At 41.1% G+C, this 16,881-nt stretch overlaps 1 protein-coding gene and 1 long non-coding RNA gene across 2 annotated transcripts; both read right to left on the reverse strand.

Annotated features, from left to right (window-relative positions):
• Nucleotides 1-10,180: 10,180 nt before the first annotated feature.
• Nucleotides 10,181-13,613, reverse strand: LOC110486599 (uncharacterized). The gene is made up of 2 exons (XR_016486012.1): nucleotides 13,010-13,613; nucleotides 10,181-12,497 (listed from the first exon to the last, which is right to left on the reverse strand). It is a non-coding gene; the product is annotated as an uncharacterized LOC110486599 (long non-coding RNA).
• Nucleotides 13,614-14,372: 759 nt separating this feature from the next.
• Nucleotides 14,373-16,552, reverse strand: LOC110487550 (phosphoinositide-interacting protein). Its single transcript, XM_021559464.3, has 2 exons — nucleotides 16,109-16,552; nucleotides 14,373-15,495 (listed from the first exon to the last, which is right to left on the reverse strand). Exon 2 carries the CDS (start codon nucleotides 15,468-15,470, stop codon nucleotides 15,066-15,068), a length of 405 nt encoding a protein of 134 aa, XP_021415139.1. The 5' UTR covers nucleotides 15,471-15,495; nucleotides 16,109-16,552; the 3' UTR covers nucleotides 14,373-15,065.
• Nucleotides 16,553-16,881: the final 329 nt, after the last annotated feature.

Raw genomic sequence — 16,881 nt, forward strand, 5'->3', positions numbered from 1 at the left:
CAAAGCAACATGTCCCATATAACCGAAAGTATAAACAAGCTTGACATTTTGGATGAACAAATTGTCAATCGGAAGAATGGCTGGTATAGGACGAGAATAAACACTGAGACAATTTCCACAATAGTCACTATCCAACGCCTATACATTATGATCCACCACCAGGATTACTACGGATTCCATGCCTGGTATTGGATAGGACACCGTTTGCAGCAGCTTGCCGGTTTGTGTTATGGTACCCAGAATGCCCTGAGACCCCTCTCGTAAATTATAGAGGTCATAGTAGTCTGAAAGCTTTAACATCATTTTAGAAAAATTCATTACGAAAATACAGTATATAATTTCGACCCAAACACCAGGTAAGGAGACTGGACCGAATGCTCGTTTATTTTACTGCAATAACCAACGTCTTTTGGGACTCGCTGTGGCCTTGCAGCATGAAAACATGTGCGTTTCATGATGACGTCACCAATTGGAATCAATGCCCCGCCCAGTCCAGGGTTGTTTGTAAACAGAGGATGGTGGTGGAGGGGAGGGTGAAGACATCAACGCCTCTTTGCAAGAAGACCATGATCACACCTCTAGTGACAAGTACTGATAGTGGCATACATTTGAACAGGGTATGCCAGTATGGCTTTGGATTGCATATCTACCTTGTCAGATGGGACGATCATTTATTCAGAGGAGCAGGATGAGGCCAACCCTCTCCTGTGCAAGGGACCGAAGACAGCCTTTTAACAAAGTGACTTTTTAACATGTTTTTCATGTCTTAAAAATGTTTTACCTTTGTTAGATCATTAGTACACATTTTAAATGGCTTTTACAGATTTGATGTCTACAAGGAAAGTACTGTTATTCATGGTTGTTTTTATTGATTTTAACAACATGTACTTTTTAACTAATTTAAATGTAACTTTCAAATGCTGTGTTTTATGCTTTATTGCCGTTTTTATGTGTATGAAATGATGTAAAAAATGTATGAGCTGTTTTTAAGGGAAATGTATCAATAAAACTTTTCCAAAAGAAAAAACAAATCTACTTTGTCCTTCACCAGTCCAAATAAGAGACAAATATATGTTTCATGAAGAATCAGATTACATCAGAAATAATGTTTGATTTGTCAGACAACCCTACACACAATTTCTTGGCTCTTTGTACAAATTGATGGAGGGGGATAATCATTTGTTTATATATTTAAAACAAAAACACTCCTGCACACTATAGAACATGTAAAACTAGATAGAAAGTATGTAGGAATTGTAATGGATTTATATATTTTCAAATAGGCCTAACTGCCTTTTTTTCTGGCCCCCGAATTTCTTTTGACAAACAAATTGGGCCAAAAATAAATATGTGCGGCCCTCCGTTGAATTTTGACCTCCAATTGTGGCCCTGGAGCCTAAATTATTGCCCACCCCTGCTTTATACTGAATTATACCTTGTGTAACGTATATCTTTCTTAACGGGCATTTTACATGATCGCCTTGGAACACCATTCCTGGGGTCTATCGGAGTATCCTATAGTGGCTTTCCTTATCTCTCCTCTCCTTAATTGTTCATAACGGTGACAAACGGTTCCCACAAACTGTTTTCTTTTCAGCACCATGGAGTGAATCCTTACCACTGCTACACCTGGCCTTCAGCAGAGACTTGTCTGGCAGCAAAACAGTTAATTCAGCCTCATTCACTGCCTTTTTTTAAAGACATAGCTGATATGGCTTACTTCCTTAAACAAATGTGGTTTCTACTGACAATTGAAATGTACAAACATAAAGGGACGACGAGTTGATAAGGGGCCATCCTTAATTCCGATTAAGACATAAATGAGCGAGCTAGGGCGGACGTAGTCAATATAACTATTTGTTCAGTACTTTTGAAATGTACAGGATAGCCTAGTGGTTAGAGTGTTGGACTATTAACTGGAAGGTTTCAAGTTCAAATTCCTGAGCTGACAAGGTAGAAATCTGTCATTCTGCCCCTGAACAGGCAGTTAACCCAGACTGTCATTGAAAATAAGAATTTGTTCTTAACTGACTTGCCTAGTTAAATAAAGGTACAAATTTAAAAAACAGGAAGGTGGCGCTGTGGTTCTTGTGGGAAAATGTTGTCATCAAAGTCTGGCATTGTAGTGTTGGACTGTTTATTCTTAGTGTTTTCTCAGCACTATGCCAGGTGCTTGTAAGGGCACAGATGACATACCGATAAGATTCCAGTTGAGGTCATTTAATGACACTGATTCACATAGAGCAGGAATGGCACAGCACAGTGTATGGCTTGACAATTGTGTTAACCAAGAGTGTGTGTGGTTATTTCTGAAAGACACACAATGGCATTGGCTAAAACAAAGAATGCTAACTACAGGCAATCAGAGGAGATGGCTGGAACTTATCACTTGGCTTGTGTACTTTCTGTAGTTACTTCCTTCTCCTCTGTTAGAGATTGCCCAGCATACTCTGCTCCACATTACCGGTGGGCGGAGCTACAGTTCTCCTATGTCCTACTAATATTTACTCTTAATAGTCTTTTGTACAGGAATTCTCTGGATTTATGGTGCTTTCAAGACAACTGGGAACACTGAAAAGAAAACAAAGTCGAATCATGACGTCGGTGATCTTCAGGTCAGAGCTCTAGAAAGAGACCAGTTCCTGACTTGGAATTCTGTGTTGGATGGCCGTTCAAAACGTATTTTCCCAGTCGGAGCTTGTTTTTATCCAGAGTTACCAATTGTCTTGAACTCACTGAAGTCTGAGATTACCCAGTTCTGAGTTTCCAATTTTGAACGCGACAGGATTGACAACATTGCCAATGTATTCAAATTTATCTGGCCCATGATGTTCAATGTTTATCCTTTTAAGCTTGGAAAAGACCCTTAAACCCATACTTGGACCACTCACCCACTCCACTGAATAGCAGGCTATTGATTGCTTTGCAGTGCTTGCAGTTAGCCACTGATTCCTTCCAAACCACACTTTTTTGTTGTGTAATGTTTATGTCCAATGGCCGCTGAGCACCAATTCATTTTATATATACTTTCTCTTCATATAACAAGGATTGAAAAGGATTTGCTGGTAGATTGTCAACGTGATGCATGATGATGACTGCTTGTATAGCTTGCTAGCTAAGATTTTGAAAGTGTGATGTTGACATGATATCAGGAATCAAGGTAAGACCCAAGTGCAGACCGTGTGAAGTAACAATGTTTATTGTAACACCAGGGGCAGGCAATGACAGGTCAAGGCAGGCAGACTCAGGGTCAGGCAGAGTTTAGTAATCCAGAGGTGGAGCAAAGGTACCGGACGGCAGGCAGGTTCAGGGCAGGTAGAGGTCAATAATCCGGAGGTGGGACAAGGGTACAGGACGGCAGGCAGGCTCAGGGACGGGCAGAGTGGTCAGGCTGGCGAGTACAAGGTAAGGACAAGCAAGGGTCAAAAACCAGGAGAACGATCAAAAGCAAGGTAGTGAAAAAGACAGGAGCTGACAGAACAAACACTGTTAAGCTTGACAAACTGGCAACAGACAGACCTGGTCCAAAAACAACCCCTAGACTCATACCATAGGCACATAATTTGTTCTTCACTGACTTGCCTAGTTAAATAAAGGTTAAATATAATTTAAAAAAAGTCAATGCCTTATTTCCATTGAGGTCCCTAAAGTGCATGGTGCAAAAACATTACAACCAGTAGATACAGACATTCTTGCATACAATAGGTACAGACATAAATACATGGGTACAGACATTAAGATAGTTCTATTGTTCAATCATCAGCTAGCTTTTGAGGTCCTTTTTTTTTACCCCCTAATTTCATAGTATCCAATTGTCTTGTCTCATCGCTACAACTCCCGTACGGGCTTGGGAGAGACGAAGGTCAAGAGTGCCTAAGGTATGTGCCTAAGGTATGGGGCTAGGGGTTGTTTTTGGACCAGGCCTAAGCCTTATTCCTCACCTTTAGCAGAGAGGAAGAGGTACATTATCTTTGCCTTTAGAGCATTGATCTTGAAGAACCACAGGGGAAAGCAAATCCCCTGGGTGGGTCTCTGCCATATTGCTTCCACTTATCCTATATTCTGAACCAGTGACGACCCGTCACTCAGGGCAGGTCACCTGTTTTGAGCCCCATCTGTTTAGCTAAAAATATATTTTAAAAAATTAAAACAATTTTTAAAAATGTAGTTAATAAAGCAACATTCAAACATGGTCTCTTTTTTGCTTTCTTGAGTAAGGCAGCTCCAAAATGCAGGTGTTTCAGCCTAGCTCAGTGCTTCTGTGGTGGTGGAACAGTCCGCGGAAAATACATGGCGTAGGGGTTGGTAATGTTCTTTAGTTGCGCCGTGATTGGCTCAGTCTTCTGTCACTCATAGGGACACTACGTAACCACAAAATTCACGGGGAGAGTTTGAAAATTCAAGCCCCTTGTGTGCTGCCATAGAGTTACATAATAAGTGCCCATCCAAGAAGGCTCAAGGTCATTGGCCACAGATACACAACCCAACCAAGCCGCACTGCTTCTTAACACAGCACGCATCCAACCCGGAAGTCAGCCGCACCAATGTGTCAGAGGAAACACCGTGCACCTAGCGACCTGGTCAGCGTGCACTGCACCCGGCCCGCCACAGGAGTCGCTAGTGCTCAATGAGACAAGGATATCCCTACCTGTCAAACCCTCCCTAACCCAGACAACGCTAGGTCAATTGTGCGTCGACCCATGGACCTCCCGGTCACGGCCGGCTGCGACAAAGCCTGGGCTCGAACCCAGAGTCTCTGGTGGAACTGCTAACACTGCGATGCAGACCACTGCGCCACCCAGGAGGCCTGAGGTTCTTTTTAAATTAAGTTATGGTCAGTATGGCTTTAAGTTGTTGTGGTAGTTTGCTCCACTCCACAGCTCCATATATAGAAATCTATTCTTACGTATAGACGCGTACGTTTTAAACAATCAATATCAGAGGCTCTGGGTTAAGAACAATTCTTACATGCTTGTTTTGGCTGGTCTGTAGCTTATTCTTTAGATGTTTCTGGATGATGTTGAACCATTATGTGCATGCATAATTAAGGTGACACTGTACCGGTGTACATGCCACAGTCACTATAAAGTCATTTTTAGGTCTGAGCTAGGAATGTACTTTTTTGGTTTATCTTTGTTAAAGCTTTCATGTCCATAGTATCACCAGTACCTATCCAATTCACACCCATGGTAGCAGACCACGAGTAGCCCCCTTTGACACTTAAACCAGGGAACCTTGAAATCTTTACTCTGGAACCAAATCCGATGGATTCTGTTTTTCCAAGATGCAGAGAAAGTCTCTTATTTTACAAATGCCTAAATTCTTTAAGAGCTACACAAGTGCCTAGGGGTAGGGGTGAGTGGTTGTTTCTGGACAGACCACCACAGAAACTATTCTTTCGAGATGCATGCACCAATAAACTATATGAATATCCAGCTACCACTGGAGGGAGGCATGCACCTTCCTTAACAATATTCACAAGATGGGAGAACCGCAGCAGAATGCTGGTAAACTGTACCAGAGGTTTACAGGAATAATGCATATCCTGGTATAATAACTGATTTGATAAATCATGTTCAGTCATTTCATAACATTATTTATGAACATGAAATGCTTTGAAGACTTATGTTACTGTTTTTGTAACATGAAAAACACGACAGTATTACATCAGCTAGTGTTTAGCTAAAAAACAGTTTGTTTTAGCAGGCCATAGAATGTGACGTGCACTCTCCATTTGAACTGTTTGTGTTCGAGTCAGAAGCCATATGAACAATGTTGATCATTACAACACATGTTTATTTTTCCTATATGGATCTCTTACATGCTGGCAACATACAGTAAGCAGTGACCCTTTCAATAGATTTGGCAATCATACCATCGAAATGATTTGATATTTCATGGTACAAGAGCAAATATTTGTGGAAGGATTATTCTGTTTTGTTATGGTTCGTATGTAGCAGCTTGTACTTATTTGTATACAAACTGCTTGTATACCAAAGAGTGATACGCAGGTGTATTAAAAGACTGCCTCACCTGTGTGAGAATATGCTAGAGTATGTATTTGTGGTAGGTTGATGGACAAGCCCATAATTGTAAACAATTGTAAACAATGTGTAAAACAGGCACCATAACTCTTGCCTCACCTCTCCAACATGTCAAGGCCTTATAATATTCTGCCACTGGAGTGTGAAGTGATAATGTGCTACTGATGTTTATGACTCACGCCACCATGACAACCTGAAACCGAGCATTAACAGGAAACCCAGGGTCCCGCGAGGCTCTGAGCAGCGTGGATTCCATACCACTGCTCCTGGGGAGAAGCTGCTCTAATGACTCTCCTCCATTTCCTCTGGCCGGGGCCACAGCCAAATGGACTCATTAATAACACTCTCCATGAGGGCGTCAGAGGGAGCTAATGCTGCCCAGAGTGCTGATTAGGGCAAGGGGAATCCCAGGGGGCGAGAAGCAGAGGATAGGCATAATGAAAACTTCCTCTCCTTAGTCAAACTTCAACTCAGAGTGAATAAAGGGAACACACATTGTATACACACATACAGCAACTAACACAAACACACATGTAATTGTTACTTGTTTGAGTTTGACTGAATCAATATTCTGAATGTTTGTATACCGTCTATTGCGTAATATTCTGTACTTACAATAGATGCTACTATACTGAACAAAAATATAAACTCAACGTGTACCTTCCATGTTTCATGAGCTGAAATAAAAGATCCCAGAAATGTTCCATGCGCACAAAAAGCTTATTTCTCTCAAATGTTGTGCACAAATTTGTTCATATCCCTGTTAGTGAGCATTCCTCCTTTGCCAAGATAATCCATCCACCTGACAGGTGTGAAGCTGATTAAACAGCATGATCATTAGGCCAAAGATGTATCAAGTTTTGAGGGAGCGTGCAATTGGCATGCTGACTGCAAGAATGTCCACCAGAGCTATTCCCAGATAATTTAATGTTCAATTCTCTACCATAAGCCGCCTACAAAGTTGTTTTGAGAATTTGGCAGGACGTCCAAACGGCCTCACAACCACATGTAACCACTCCAGCTCAGGACCTCCATTCCAGCTTCTTCACCTGTGGGATTGTCTGAGACCAGTCACCCGGACAGTTGATGAAACTGAGGAGTATTTCTGTCTGTAATAAAACTCATTCTGATTGGCTTGGCCTGGCTCCCCAGTGAGTGGACCTGGCTCCCCAGTGGGTGGGCCTATGCCCTCCCAGGCCCACCCATGACTGAAGCCCTGCCCAGTCAATTGAAATTCATAGATTAGGGCCTAATGAATTTATTTCAATTGACTGATTTCCTTATATGAACTGTGACTCAGTAAAATCGTTGAAATGTTCCATGTTGTGTTTTTATATTTTTTTCAATATAATTTTGAGGTAATAAGTTTGACTATAACACTATTTTGTGGTCTCTGTCATGTCACACAAATATACTTTTATGTCACTAAAAACAGTGCACACTAGGGTTGATATGTCAGTCAAAGGATTCTGTAGTCTCCCTGCTTTATTCAGCTAGACTTGTCTCTGTCGCCTTCCTTTTAGAAATCCATAGTCATTGCTGGAGAATGATGTTTACTCTTTTTGTTTGTCTCTTGGTTGGGTGGATCTACTGTCACATCCTAAAGCAGAACCTACATTGCTAGTTAGACTAGTTTCAGACAGCCTCACAACTAATACTCTCCCGTATGTATTTACTTAGAAAACATTTAATTTGATTCTATACTCCAACATTTTGGATTAGAGATAACATGTTTTATATGAGGTGACAGAAAATGTCACCTTTTATTTGAGGGTATCTTCATACATATCTGTTTTACCGATTAGACAAAAGAAAGAGGATATGTCTAGTCCCCCCATTAGGAGTTGTCATTAGTATTTGGACAAATTAATGTGTAGCAGGCGTCGGCAACAGGCCCACAAGTGATTTATTTTGTCCCCCCCAAGTAAAAAATAAATAAAAACGTGTTTAAAGTAGAAATCTGTTTCCAATGATCTGTTTCCAATTATTATCTGTTTCCAATTATTACCCTAAAAAGAGAGACATATGTGATCGTGTCTCAATATAACCAAGGTATGAAATGATTGTATTTGAAAATACAATCTCTTTTTGGGCTTCCTTGTAATCAATTTGAATTTTACAAATTATTATATTTATGTTTCAGCCCCCCCGACCGACAAAATTTGTCCCGCGGCTGAATCTAGTTGTCTACCCCTGACTTATAGTGTTTTACATTTAGTCAAAACTTTAGTATTTGGTCCCATATTCCTAGCACACAATGACTACATTAAGCTTGTGACTCTGCGAACTTGTTGGATTTAAATGCAGATTGTTTTGGATGTGTTTCAGATAATGTTGTGCCAAATAGAAATGAATGGTAAGTAATGTACTGTATTGTGTCATTTTGGAGTCACTTTTATTGTAAATAAGAATATAATATGTTTTTTAAACACTTTTACATTAATGTGGATTTTTCCAAATAGTTATGAAACCTTCAAATGGGGTAACTAGATACATAAAGTTCCTTCATTTACTAAATGGTCAAACAGATATGCATGAAAATATCCTCAAATAAAAGATGACATTCTATACTGTCGCCTCATATAAAACATTTGATCCAAAAAGCTGTAGTATAAAGCCAAACTAAAAGTTTTAACTACAATGAATAAATATGTAGGAGGGTGTACATTTAGCACTCATCTTCTTCAAATAAATCAAAATCAAATCAAATGTTATTGGTCACATGCAGATGTTAATGTGAGTGTAGCGAAATGCTTGTGCTAGTTCCGACAGTGCAGCAATATCTAACAAGTAATCTAACAATTCCCCAACAACTACCTAATACACACAAATCTAAAGGGGTGAATGAGAATATGTACATGTAAGTATATGGATGAGCAATGTCCGAGCAGCATAGGCGAGGTGCAATAGATGGTATAAAATACAGTATATACATGTGATATGAGTAATGTAAGATATGTAAACATTATTAAAGTGGCATTATTTAGAGTGCATTGTATAAAGTGACTAGTGATCCATTTATTAAAGAGGCCAGTGAGTGAGTCTCAATGTAGGCAGCAGCCTCTCTGAGTTAATGATTGCTGTTTAGTAGTCTGGCGGCCTTGAGATAGAAGCTGTTTTTCAGTCTCTCGGTCCCAGCTTTGATGCACTTGTACTGACCTCGCCTTCTGGATGGTAGCAGTGTGAACAGGCAGTGGCTCGAGTGGTTGTTGTCCTTGATTATCTTTTTGGCCTTCCTGTGACATTGGGTGCTGTAGGTGTCATGGAGGGCAGGTAGTTTACCCCCGGTGATGCATTGTGCAGACCACACCACCCTCTGGAGAGCCTTGCGGTTGATGGCAGTGCAGTTGCCGAACCAGGCTGTGATACAGCCCAACAAGATGCTCTCGATTGTGCATCTGTAAAAGTTTGTCAGGATTTTGGTGACAAACCAAATTTCTTCAGCCTCCTGAGGTTGAAGAAGCACTGTTGCGCATTCTTCACCACACTGTCTGTGTAAGTGGACCATTTCAGTTTGTCTGTGATGTGTATAACGAGGAACTTAAAACGTTCCACCTTCTCCGCTGCTGTCCCTTCGATGTGGATAGGGGGGTGCTCCCTCTGCTGTTTCCTGAAGAGGTTGTTTTCCTGACACCACACTCCGAGTGCCCTCACCTCCTCCCTGTAGGCTGTCTCGTTGTTGTTGGTATCAAGCCCACTACTGTTGTGTCATCTGCAAACTTGATGATTGAGTTGGAGGCGTGCATGGCCACGCAGTCGTGGGTGAACAACCCAATTGCACAGGGCGGGGTTGAGACCCAGGGCCTCCAGCTTGATGATGAGCTTGGAGGGTACTATGGTGTTGAATGCTGAGCTGTAGTCAATGAACAGTATTCTTACATAGGTATTCCTTTTGTCCAGATGTGATAGGGCATTGTGCAGTGTTATGATGATTGCGTCATCTGTGGACATGTTGGGGCGGTATGCAAACTGAAGTGGGTCTAGGGTGGCCAGTAAGGTGGAGGTGATATGATCCTTGACTAGTCTCTCAAAGCACTTCATGAATCAATGAGTCATTCAAAATGTTGAGTCTGTCACATTTTGAAGCCTCTCGTTCTGATATTATTTTTGAGGATAAAACATTAAAAAAATAAACATTTATTTGAACAAATATTTATTCTTTTACACATACTATAAAATTAGTTATATGTGCTGATGCAGTCTTTAAGGATGGACACAAGTGCTTTAGAGTTCATGTCCCACTTCAACCCAGCACAGATGAAATCCTGGCTGTCTGTACATGACATCTTGTCATTCTTCATCATAGGGGTAGAATAGGGTGCATATGCCATTCTTCACTTCCAACTGGAGTTGTTCCAGGGTCCAACAGGTTCCTGGACAGAGGAAAGTATATCTATTTTTTGAAACAACAGCCATGTCTTCATCATTATTCATCATCATCAGAAACAAACACACACCGCTTGAACTAAAACTCAAACCTTCTTTAAAGAAAACCAGGTCCTCCGGTTCACAGTCCAATGAGAAACATGGTCAAACACCCAGAATCCAGAATTCTGTCAACTCCTTAAAGTTGTGAGGGTCAAGCTGTCAGTCCAGGGGACCAGCCATTGGTCAGGTGGGTCACCTTTGACCATGTTTGGGTGTCACTTTGGCAAGATGAGCTCTTCGTAAGGCACTGTGAGACTCCCCAGGTACCAGAATATCCAGAAGACCAGGCTGAGGAAGATGAGCAGGGGCCCCGATAGCACAAAGAAGTCCCAGAAACTCAGAGGAGCAAAGATCCCCAGGAAAAATAGGATCAGACCGACAACATCAAAGACCAAAGCCAGGATGAGAAAGAAAACACAGCGACCCATAGAAGAGGTATCCATAGCAGGAACATGGACGCAGTCTGGGTTCCTGCCGGCTGAGGACTTTACAAGAATGAGGAGAGGCCTTTCCAGCCACAACCTTTTTAAAACGCAAGTCGCATTCTTCTGATTTTCAGCACGCCTTCAAATTCTTCCATTGTAGGAAACAGCAGCAGAACTGGTATCCAACCACAACAGGTTGTACTACTCTGAATGATCCATTAAAACTTAAAGGCCAAATGGTCCAACCTCATTCCTTAGCAATCCCTGACTTGCAGCAATGTAATTACAGTGCTTGAAATGGATCATCTCATTAGATAACTATTTTTATTTTGTATGCTTATCAAGATCATTGGATGTATATTTAAAATAAATCAAATCTAATGCACCATGCCTCTGTGTATAAAATAATAATGCATTTCATATGAATATTATGACATCAGCATAACATCTAACATTATGAACAGTGTGGGAAAAGATACTGTATGTTGGGAAGATATATTTCAGTGACTATCAGCAGTTTATATTTAGCCTGCAGAAGGCCTACTGGACGCATTCCACAATTATTTACTATTTCATGCTTCCTACATCATGACAGAAAGGGGAACTGCAGTGAAAAACCTCACCCTTTAAGTACCTGGTTTGACCAGTCAGACAGTCGTGGGAGTTTGGTTTACCTCTGTGCAACACCTATTCAACCAAGGACCGCAAAGCAGAGTCAACAGGCCAGGATTAGGTAATAATTAGCATACAGACAGGCAACGCCCTGAGTACAATGACTTGATATGCACACGCTCATTATCAGTCATGTTAGACAAAAGCTATATGTTGGTAAGGCAACTGAAATCTAAAGAATATTAAGAAATAAAATATTAAATAAATCACAACATAAAAAAAATGCAGTCTGGTAGAATATACATTTTAGAAGTTTGCGCACATGATTAAAAACAAAATCAGCCTACTCAATGAACAGTTAAAAGAGTATAGCCCAAATGTCCATGTAATGTCAACATGCAGGTGAAAACAAGCTCAGTGCCCCAGGCCACACAACGTTTTGTTGAGGGTTTACAGCCTGCTTTGGCAATGCAATTGTTGTGGCACAGGCAAACCTGCCTGACTACCGTTTTTATGTAAAACAATTGTAGATGCAGGTGATTGCATTTCTGGGTCTGGCTTGGGGAGAGTCTGTGTTCAATTACCTGCCGTTCAGACAATGGCCTCTAGGATTTCCATCTGAGACTATTCTAGAAAATGGCTACGATGAACCTTAACATGTCGATATGTTTATATGAAAAAATATAGCCTTTCCACATAATATTAATCCTAGAACATAAAAAGTTCACATAACATCACATGGAGATTATATTAATAATTGATATATAAATAAAAAACGAAAACAATATAACATGCATTTAGAGCAATATCTACAGTAGGCCTATATCCCTAGGACTATGGGTCATTTCACCCCATAATGATGAGTCTTTGTTGTCAAGAACTAACGTCCAGACCAGTACTGATTCATGTCCTGAATTGTCTGTAGTCCCATTCCGTGAAGCGTACAGTGTTGAAGGTAGTCTTGGGATCAGAAAGTGCTACGGAGAACCTTGAAATTCAAATGAGAAAATACCAAATCAATAGACTGAAAATGTTTCATCCCGAATACAGGTGTATACATTTTCCAGATTATCATTTTACTTTACATTTTACAATTAGGCAATACAGTCCCTGCCCCCCCCCCCCCCCCCCCACACACACACACACAATTATTTTTTTTGTTGCCCTAGCACTAAGCAGCTGATTCAAATAATCAAAGCTGGAGGACTAGTTGGTTATTTGAATCAGCTGTGTAGTGCTAGGGCAAAAACCAAAACGTGCACCTGGGTAGCCCCAGGACCGAGTTTGGTAACCCTTGCCCTAATATGAGTTACCTGTAGTAAAGCTAATATTGTTACCCAGGCCTACCGGTTTTATGATGTTTTTTGAGCAAAATAGCTGAATGAGGTTAATGTGTTTATCAGAGAGGACTTTTTTTTCATTATTGAAAATGAAATATAGTTTATTTTCCTGAAATTATGCACAATTTATTAGAAGCCTACATCTTATCCCAAAACTTACAATCAGAACAGCCTTTCAACATTACCCCTAGAGAGGGTCTGCACATCCAAGTTCTGTATATCTGGTGTCTGTTTTTCCTTCTCCATCTGAAAGGAGTCCAAGCTGGAGTCATAGCCGCCATTCTGATAACAGAAAGATTTCCCCCAGGTTATTCGAGAGGCGACGTGAACAGGTGAAGGCGTCACAGCTTTAACCTTGTTTTCCTCTGCATACTTTGTGGTTACATGTTCATGTTTGGATTTTTTGGAAAGCCTCTCTGACAACTTTCTGGCCAACTGTACAAAACTCCGTTTATTTTTCATTAAGCTTGTTCCAAAGCTGTCTTCTGAGACCTGTATATTTCCCACGTACCACATAATCCACCAAGCCAAACTTATGAAAATTATAATTGAACCACTGTAAATCAAGAAATCGCCATAAAACCTGCCATCGATACGCAAATTGGCAAAAATTCCAATGAACAGGATAATAAAACCAATAACATCAAAACCAATAGCCAGAAAAAATAACGGCACACACCCGCCTATGCGTCTAAGGTCCATCATTGTGTCGATACACCCTGAAAATAACGGAAGGTGCGTCTATTCTGTTCCTTCTATTCTTCTCGCACCCAGAGAGCACACCTGCTTTGAGAGCCGCCCGACGTGACGTGTTCAGAGCGGAAGGTAGACAGTACACCAATTATTTGCTTCTTCTTCTTAAAAAAAAAGTTATTTTGTCACGATAACAGACTATAATTTAATTGAGCAGCAAACACATAAAATAGACAAACAAAAAGAGCTATACTTTCTTATGGAGCACGTATTTTACAGTAGCCTATTCACCAGAAGTGGTTGTCTTGCATATGGTGTTGTTGCTTGATGCAAATGATGCAGCTTGTGTGCAGGCCAACTCAGTTCTTTCGACGTAATGTAATTTGCCAGTCAAATGAGTATTCACCTACAAGTGAAAATACATAAGGGAATGTCGTGGAAATAATAATCTGCCTACCCTATACATAAACAAAATCGACCACGTTGATATAATTTGCAACATTTAGACAAACCTAGTCATTCACATACGGCATTCTGAACATAAACAGAAACATAATTATTCTAAGAGTATTTTATAGTCACTCTAAAATTGAGGTTGTGTAAAATCAAAGTTTCAGTCCAGTCAGGAGAAGGACATTCAAATGCTATGAAAAGTGTGATGTCTTCACTTCCCCTTGGCACTAAAAACATTACATTTGTTGGGCCAGTCAAGTGTCACACTGCCATCACAGAGATGACATCTAACACACACACATCACTGGAAGTCTGTAATGGCTGTGGATGTGATGAGTATAGCCTGCAGCTGAAAAGAAAATGCATCCATCACCAAATGTTATTTATTTGACCTTTATTTAACTAGGCAAGTCAGTTAAGAACACATTCTTATTTTCAATGACAGCCTAGGAACAGTGGGTTAACGACAGATTTTGACCTTGTCAGCTCAGGGATTCGATCTTACAACCTTTCGGTTACTAGTCCAACACTCTAACCACTAGGCCAACCAAAATAAGCACTTGTGTTGTTTATTGAATTATTCATGAATCAGTAGCCTACCACAAAGGCATGCTGTCAATACTCAATCCTGCTCTCATCAATGTACATGCACACACCTTTCTTCTCAATTTGCTTGTCACTCATTCTAATAATTATGCATAAAAGCAGTGGACTACATTGATAATTGTGTTATTTGGCAGCATGGTAATTTTCTAGTACTTTCAAATGCTTAAGAACAAATACCAAAGAACCACCTGTAACTTGGTTATAATGTATACTTTGTCATGCAGATATTAAAATACTGTATACATCCGTAGTGGTGGAAGAAAGTAGAATGGTTCATGTTCCCCTACAAGTTAATTGTCTTTAGAGCAAACATTCATCATGTGAACGTGTAGCCATGCTCTGCAGGGAAGTATCAAATCCTCCATTGTGCTTTTGGGAAACTAAATGGTCTGATAACCAGACTTTGAGCCTGAGGACTCTCCAGGATCACAGCATACAAGACAGGATACCCCGCCCGGCCCACTTCATAATTTAAAGACTGGTTGCCTGTAGTAGCTGAAGGGCTTCTTCATGGTGGGCTGCTTCCTGTTCTCCTTGGTGATGGGGATCAGCACCACGCCCACCACCAGCACCATCAGGCCAATGGATACCAAGGCCGGGCCCAGGATGTTGGTGGCCTTCCTGCAGTAGCCAGCAAAATACAGGCCACTCAGGATGAAGCCGCAGGCAAAGATGCTGCCCCCGGTGGACATGAGGTGGAATGGGAACCAGTAGATCTCACATGTGCTGCGGGCCGACTCGTTGGTCCAGAGGGACTCACTGCGGGACAGGCTGAACACGGTGCTTTCTGTCTGGGGAGTGAGCTGCTCCTGGGACTGGGAGTGTAGGGTGCACTCCCCAAGGGGGATGTTCTCTGGTAGTCCAGGCATAGCCTTTAGCCTTACCCTTCCTCACCTGGGAGTCAGTGGAAGAAGGTGAAGGTTCAACAATGACCCATACATCCCTATCTCTTTCTGTCTATTTTCACCTGATGCTGGAATTTAGAGTGGAAATAATTATTACCTAAAGGATAAGGGATCCAGGTTGGAATAGCTTCTACTCTTAACAATAAAATGTATTCCGGTGTCATATTTTCGAAGTCTGCATTTCACGTTAAATTCCTTGTTGTTTCAAATAAAAGGAATGTAAAAAAAAATCAAATAAAAATGTGAACAGCACCAGTGCATTAGAATACATCCATTAAGAGGAAATTGCCTCTTGTGCTTCTTGGACGCACCCTATTTTATCTTGGATCTCTCCTCTGTGAGTTCAACATGAAGCCGATATCGTATCACCTCAGTGATACACATCAGTGTATCATATCACTTTCATTTAATACTTCAATGTCATGATAAAGGGGCGATATAATTCTATACAACAGATTGCAAATTCAAGTTTGTGTCTTGCTTTCCAAGCCATAAATCGAGCACAGAGCATATTATCAACTTTTAGAATGTATTTGCTCTTGGCAAGTCTTGAGAAAATACAACTCAAGGCCAAAATCTAAAGAGATCAGATAAAGACCTACCTTTGAGATGCTGAGGAACTTGCAGGTTTGATGTTATCCCTGCGGTGGTAACAGTATCTCAGTGATCTTAGAGACCATTCCAAAAGAGAGAAAAAAAATGAATAAAAAGCTTTGGGTGTGGATGTTTGTGGACCGCAAGCCCAGTGTGGCCAGCTGAATGCACTGCAGATAACCTCCAGAAAACAGCCCCCCCTCCCCTTATGGTCTCTCCACCTCCTCAACAGACCCTTCTGACTCCTATTCATGCTAGCCCTCACAGCATCTGCCTTGGCTGGTATTAAATTAGTACTGATGATGCTTCCTGCCTGGGCTAGGGGCTTGCCTTGCTGTCCCTAGAGATATTTCCTCCTGTCTCCCAAGTATTGAGTCAAACCTTCAGAATTCATGTGAAGATGCATGTCGTGGTTAGAGAAACCTCTTCCCCAGATCCACAGGGTAGTGTTTGTTGATCTGAATGTCTGAAAGCCTTTATAACTGACCAGAAGGGAGAGAGAGAGCGAAGAAATCAATGTACAGGAAGACTATTAGAGATGAGAGGGGAAAGCAGGGCAGGGCACTGGAAATGGCTGACATCACCCACCACTGTGACTTCTCAATGCTTCTGTATGGAAATCAGCTAGTAGTTCTTATTTTATTATATTTAACCAGGAAAATACCATTTAGGTTAGAAACCTCATTGGCAGGGGGGACCTGGCAAGAGGTCACTAGGAAGTAGTCAGCGTGTACACTCAACTCGAAAGTATTCGGCCCCCTTGAACTTTGCGACCTTTTGC

This window comes from Oncorhynchus mykiss, chromosome 13, assembly GCF_057628025.1.
Source record: "Oncorhynchus mykiss isolate SJ-2025 chromosome 13, ASM5762802v1, whole genome shotgun sequence".
NCBI lineage: Eukaryota > Metazoa > Chordata > Actinopteri > Salmoniformes > Salmonidae > Oncorhynchus > Oncorhynchus mykiss.